The sequence below is a fragment of the Solanum dulcamara genome, chromosome 11, assembly GCF_947179165.1.
Source record: "Solanum dulcamara chromosome 11, daSolDulc1.2, whole genome shotgun sequence".
NCBI lineage: Eukaryota > Viridiplantae > Streptophyta > Magnoliopsida > Solanales > Solanaceae > Solanum > Solanum dulcamara.
The window spans coordinates 9,745,805-9,753,060 of NC_077247.1; the positions used below are offsets into that span (position 1 = coordinate 9,745,805).

The window sequence follows — 7,256 nt, forward strand, 5'->3', positions numbered from 1 at the left end:
AAATTTATATGAAGTATTTTGGATAAACAATGCAACTCACGTTCCCAAGACTAATATATATATATATATATATATATACTTATTACTAATCTTAGTCAGCCGGTGATGTCTACCAATACATAGTGTTTGTATTGATGGTATTCCTGGAATTTTCTTCAAAGTGTTGATTGTGATCCAGAGTCGTCTACTCACCCCTTATCTAGCACAATAGTATCTCCAATTTGATGGTGAGTTACTCCTATCCCTGCCACAAATTATTTTATTATTTTTGTCTACTTTCTTCAAACATTACTTATTTTATTTATTTACTTTTATGACTATTCTTAGATATTGTTAGTTAGGTCCTAAATGATGACTTTTGAATTCTAGGGATGTAATAGTTAGACTTTCCGCACTTTATTGTATTGACAATTTATAGAACTCTTTTTCTCATGTTTAATGCTTGAATTGTGTTGAATAAATTAGTTATGACATAGTTTAGTTGGTAAGAGATGGTTCGTCCACCGGGGTTAGTGTGGGTGTCAATCACCATAGTTTGGGTGCTTTTTCTATAAATAGAATTAAGAACATTTGTGCATTTCGAATTAAAGGTCAAGTTGACTCGGAAAAATCAAAATTCAAAACCGTTTTCCTTAAATTGAGATGTAAAAAAAGTTAAAATAAACTGAGAAGGATGCTCTGCTATTTAAGCTCTGTACACTACGATCATGCATTATTTGAAATGAATTGATGATGTTACACAAATTTACGATAGAAAACTGTCTGGGTTCTCGATGGTTACAATTTTCAGAAAAGGGAAAGGGAAGCAATATAATCTACAGATAGTAAGGCAAAAAATTAAGCTAATATTTAATAGATAAGAGCATTTTCATATCCATTGGTTGGCAACAATGTCAGCGAGATCAACCACCCTCTGTGAGTAACCCCATTCATTGTCATACCAAGCAATAACCTTAACCATGTCATCTCCCATGACCATGGTAAGTGAAGCATCCACAGTTGATGAAACATCAGAGCACCTAAAGTCTACTGAAACAAGTGGCTCATCACAGACGGAGAGAATGCCAGCAAGCTCCTTGTCAGCAGACTCCCTGAATGCAGCATTCACTTCCTCTGCAAATGTCTTCTTTGATACTTGAACGACAAGGTCCACGACTGATACATTGGGGGTGGGGACACGCAGGGCAATGCCATTGAGCTTCCCCTTGAGGCTGGGAAGGACAAGGGCCACAGCCTTAGCTGCACCAGTTGAGGTTGGCACAATGTTGAGAGCTGCAGCTCTTGCACGTCTAAGGTCCCTGTGGCTTGCATCAAGAAGCCTTTGGTCACCAGTGTAGGAATGTGTAGTTGTCATGGTCCCCTTGATTATGCCTAGACAATCAAAATTGATTAGTTTTCTGATTCTATCATCTTTTTTGCTATTGGAAGTCTCTCTATATTACCGAATTTTTGGTCAAGGACTTTGACAAAAGGAGCAAGACAGTTGGTGGTGCAAGAAGCATTGCTGATGATGGGCTCATCGGGGCTGTAAAGGTCTGCATTGACACCGACGACATAGGTAGGAATATCACCCTTTCCGGGGGCAGTGATCAGCACTTTCTTAGCTCCAGCTTGGATGTGCTTCCCAGCACCCTCTCTGTCAACAAACACTCCGGTACCTTCGATTACCAAGTCAACACCAAGATCCCTGGGGACAACTGTATATGTTAGTGTACGTTGAGCATATAAGAATAATTACCCTATGTTAACATGTTCAAATTAAACAACTTACTTCCAGGGGAGATTGATGGGGTTACGGTCGGAGACAACTTTGATGACCTTTCCATCAACAGAAATGCCATCAGTACCAACAGGCTTAACATCAGCGTCGAAGATGCCGAGGGTAGAGTCGTACTTGAGGAGATGAGAGGCTTGCTTGACACCGCCAGAGTCATTGATGGCAATGACATCAAGGGGAGAGTCCTTCCTGCCATGCCAGCACCTCAAGAAATTCCTTCCAATTCTTCCAAATCCATTGATGGCTACCTTCAATTTCGCCTCCACTACTCTACTCTTGTTCTTCCCTCCACCAATCTACGTTTTATTCAACTCATTAATTCCAACTAAATACCATATACCACCAAACAATGACAGATAAACAAACAAGACTAGTGTCGCAATTATATATATTGAACATGCATATATTTAAATAGAAGACTTGAAAAATAAGGTAGTATAAGAATGGAATTATAACATACAGCAGAGGTATGGAAAGCATCAAGAGATAGCAAGTCATCGTTAGCTTTCCTTCCGAATGGAACGGCAGATGAGGTTCGAAGACCAGTGAACTCTGAGAATGATCCTTTGTTGCTGACGTGGAGAGAAGAATTGGCTACTGATAGAGCAGCCGAAGCCATTGATTTGTGTGGTATGTATTCACAACCCTCTCACTGGTGTCACTATATTTAGTGAAGATTGGATGGAGTGGATGAGATTATGGATCATACATAGCCTCTCATTCATTCTATGGCTCTCCTTTAATTTCCTACCGCTACCACCTTACTTATTATTTCAATAATTAAAATATGAGTATATTTGTTGTATATGTGTAATGACCTTTTGACATATATCAATGATGTTAAATATACCGTTTAAACTTGAACTTTATTTTTTTTATTACTATTCTCAGAAATTTATATATAGTAAAACCTCGTTGTAGTGGTAATGTTTGTCTGAAAATTTAATTTCATGGTCGCTATAGTGAGGTGTTGTTATATATGTATACTTTTTTGACGATTAGATCTCATTTAATTGTTATTAGAAAAAACACGCAATTAACATACCGCTATAATGAATGTCACTATTATTATAGGTAGAATGTCATTATAGAGAGATAAAATAAAACATGAAAAATCAGTTCTAAAGAAAAAAAGAAGTTGTTATAGTGAAATGTTTGATTTGTAAAAAATAAGATCATTATAGTGCAATGTTATTATAACGAATGATTGTTATGGCGAGGTTTGACTGTACTATATACTCACTTTGGTTCTGTTTATGCAACATTATGTCCTTATTGGCTTGACTCAAAAATAAATATAAAAATTTTATAGTTAAAAATTATATGACTTTAAATTTCTCATTTTAATTTTAGTGTGAAACTTTTATAATCACGCAATCATGACATTTTTAAAAATAAAAATCCAAAAAGTTTATAATTATTTATATATATATATATATATATATTATACTAAAAGTGGGAAGAATGTTAGGCAAAAGTTAGATGACGGTTTTATCCCTACAGTAAATTTTAAATGTTATAAACTATTTAATAAATAATTAAATATTATATAGTAAATCATCATATTAGTACATGAATCAACACTTGAATATGTATTCTTTGTATTTAATCTTTGTATTAATTCCATGCTAGAGTAAATTCATGAATATTTTGTTTTGTTCATCTTTCAATTGGAAATATGAATGCTTATGTTTGCCCTTCACAAAAAGAAAAAAAATCATACATATCTATATTATATTCTTCTTTTATACATAAATATTTCTATTAATGTGAAGTACAATACATAAATTTTATTTTCACTAACTCTCCATTATGTAAATATATGTAACTCCCACTAATAAATATATTCATTATGTTTTTTACTCACACCTCTCATCCATGATCTCAAATAGATTAATTTCAAATTCATGACAACTCTTTGTATTCCTCAATCCTATCTTATAAATAGAGACATTTAACACAATTTTGTACACACTTAAAACAATTAAAAAATATATATGAGAAAATCTCTATGCTCTCTTCTCTTGTCTCTTGTTTGTTTTGTTTAATGTTTATGTTTCTTGTTTGTTTTAATTGTACAAGTTTCTATTATTTTGTTATTACTATTGGAAATTTACAGTGGTTTGTTGCTTTGTATACATTAGTCTAGCATGTAGTATTTTAGTATACTCATTTGAATATTGTATTTGTACAATAGTTAGTTATTTTTACTTTACGCATTTTAAATTAATTTTATAATTAAGGATGCATTTTTTAATTAGAAAGATATATGTACTTTTTTTCATAAAAATGATGGATTATTTTTAGTAACTACCAATAGATTTGAAGGGGATAAAATATGTCATTTTCAATACAAAATTTATATGAAGTATTTTGGATAAAGGTGCAACACACGTTCCCAGAACAAGTATATATATATATATATATTATATATAGAATCCTAAGTTCCGTTAATGTGGCTCTCGTAGAAAATAGGGGATTTTATTTATATTAAACCACAAAATTTGGCAAATTCCTCTTAAAATCACAAAACTTGTGAAGCGAAAAGTAAACACCGGTTCGGCAATGCCGTGGTTTGAAACTCGTATTCTCTTCTCTCCTTTCAAATTCTTCCTTCACTAGTATTTGTTTGCTTCTGCATGAACTCCTCTGTCTCCCCACTTCCCTAAATTACTAACCATTGCAATTGGGATAATAGTCAGTGGTTAATAATGCTGAAGTACGTGAATTCACATGTAGCACTGGAAGTACCGGACTTGCGAAGATTTGGAAGTGTGCACACAGAAATAAGAAAGATTTTTGTCTAATTCTTGCAATTGATATTTATTATCCGACACTGATATCAAATATTTGTTTTTCCAGAACCTACAATCCAGATCAAAGGTCTGTATACCAATCATTTTCTTTAATCAATACATGGATTGATGTGTTTGAAGCAGAAATGAGTTATCTAGGGAGGCCTCTGCTACCGATGCAAGTGCAATGATACTAATCTTTTTCTTTTTGAAAAATATGCTTAGTGCTTGATTTAAGTTTTTTTTTTAGGTTCTTCAAGCCCTCCTCTGTCTTTCCACTTCCCTAAATTGTTAATCACTGCAATTGGGAATAATAGTCAGTGGTTAATAAAGTCGAAGTACATGAATTGACATGTAGTACTTGAATTATCGAAGTTACTAGGATTTGGAATTGTGGACATAGAAATAGCAAATACTAACCTTAGAATGCAGACACAAGTATAGATGTGGCATACTCTCCAGCAATTACCCTCAACCGCTAAGGGTTCTTTCTTCCTGGATAAGTGTCGGATGCCAAGTTTCAGGACAAAGTTTCAGGACAAAGTGATGCAGAAACTTCTATGTTAGTTAATGCAAGAACTCTCTGATTAATAGTTGAATTTAGATGGATTGATACGTTCTTTTGTCATCAAGTTACACAACCATGTAAATGTAATATAAGGTATAGTCTCACATGTATCTTTTTTATGAAATAAATGTCTCTCCCAAGCACAATTACTACAACAAAAATAACTTGTAGCGGCAATAAATATGTACACAGGACAAAGTGATACAGAAACTTCTATGTTAGTTAATGCAAGAACTCTCTGATTAATAGTTGAATTTAGATGGATTGATACGTTCTTTTGTCATCAAGTTACACAACCATGTAAATGTAATATAAGGTATAGTCTCACATGTATCTTTTTTATGAAATAAATGTCTCTCCCAAGCACAATTACTACAACAAAAATAACTTGTAGCGGCAATAAATATGTACACAGGACAAAGTGATGCAGAAACTTCTATGTTAGTTAATGCAAGAACTCTCTGATTAATAGTTGAATTTAGATGGATTGATACGTTCTTTTGTCATCAAGTTACACAACCATGTAAATGTAATATAAGGTATAGTCTCACATGTATCTTTTTTATGAAATAAATGTTTCTCCCAAGCACAATTACTACAACAAAAATAACTTGTAGCGGCAATAAATATGTACACAGGACAAAGTGATGCAGAAACTTCTATGTTAGTTAATGCAAGAACTCTCTGATTAATAGTTGAATTTAGATGGATTGATACGTTCTTTTGTCATCAAGTTACACAACCATGTAAATGTAATATAAGGTATAGTCTCACATGTATCTTTTTTATGAAATAAATGTCTCTCCCAAGCACAATTACTACAACAAAAATAACTTGTAGCGGCAATAAATATGTACACAGGACAAAGTGATGCAGAAACTTCTATGTTAGTTAATGCAAGAACTCTCTGATTAATAGTTGAATTTAGATGGATTGATACGTTCTTTTGTCATCAAGTTACACAACCATGTAAATGTAATATAAGGTATAGTCTCACATGTATCTTTTTTATGAAATAAATGTCTCTCCCAAGCACAATTACTACAACAAAAATAACTTGTAGCGGCAATAAATATGTACACAGGACAAAGTGATACAGAAACTTCTATGTTAGTTAATGCAAGAACTCTCTGATTAATAGTTGAATTTAGATGGATTGATACGTTCTTTTGTCATCAAGTTACACAACCATGTAAATGTAATATAAGGTATAGTCTCACATGTATCTTTTTTATGAAATAAATGTCTCTCCCAAGCACAATTACTACAACAAAAATAACTTGTAGCGGCAATAAATATGTACATAATCAAAGTGTGCTAAAGCCTTTACGGACATTAGTTAATTGTCATTGAATCTAATGTCGTTATAGGCTTTAGGGACATTTACAAAGAATGTTAAAAATGTAATTGTCACTAATAACAATCTCTAAAAATATTTCGATGTCAACTTACTGGTTTTGCATTATTTATTGTTCATTGTTTCAAAGGTCTCGTTGTTGATAATATGATTGAAATCTTTAGGGGAGCCAAGTCATCTCAAAACGTTGGCATTCAGGTTGAGAGTTGGATATGAATGAGTTGGAGTGCTGCTAAAGACACTACTGTAGCAGGGGTTGATCCAGTTGCTACTGAACACCCTTCTGCAGGTGAGGATGAACTTATTAGTGTAGTTGACGCATCTGGAGTCACACTAGAGAATACAGCAGCACACCCAAGGCTGAGGTGCAAGATCAGGTCTTCCCCTCGGGCATAAAGAGGTAACTAGAGATACTTAGTTTCTTATTTTTCTTTTTTGGAAGTTGTGCGTATTACCAAAAACATAAATGTTCCGGTCTACCTGATAGTAAACTAGAATCAGTTGTATATAAATATGAGTTTGCTTGCATTGTTAATTCATGGATGATTATTCATTGTGACAACTTTAAACTCAATTAATCAGTTATCATGTATTTCTTCAACTACATGAGCTATTAATGAAGTAGCCAGACTAATAGAAACATAAAATACCTTGGATAAAATTTTCTAATGAAATCATTTTAACATTAGTTCTTTATTCCTTAATATACTAGCCTCAATCTAATTGGAGTTAAACAGGTTGAGAAGTATACTGCCTATG

General features: G+C 33.2%; 1 protein-coding gene across 1 annotated transcript; it reads right to left on the reverse strand.

Annotated features, from left to right (window-relative positions):
- Window positions 1-684: 684 nt before the first annotated feature.
- LOC129874292 (glyceraldehyde-3-phosphate dehydrogenase A, chloroplastic-like) lies at window positions 685-2,472 on the reverse strand. The gene is made up of 4 exons (XM_055949556.1): window positions 2,238-2,472; window positions 1,772-2,073; window positions 1,443-1,687; window positions 685-1,371 (listed from the first exon to the last, which is right to left on the reverse strand). Exons 1-4 carry the CDS (start codon window positions 2,394-2,396, stop codon window positions 869-871), a joined length of 1,209 nt encoding a protein of 402 aa, XP_055805531.1. The 5' UTR covers window positions 2,397-2,472; the 3' UTR covers window positions 685-868.
- Window positions 2,473-7,256: the final 4,784 nt, after the last annotated feature.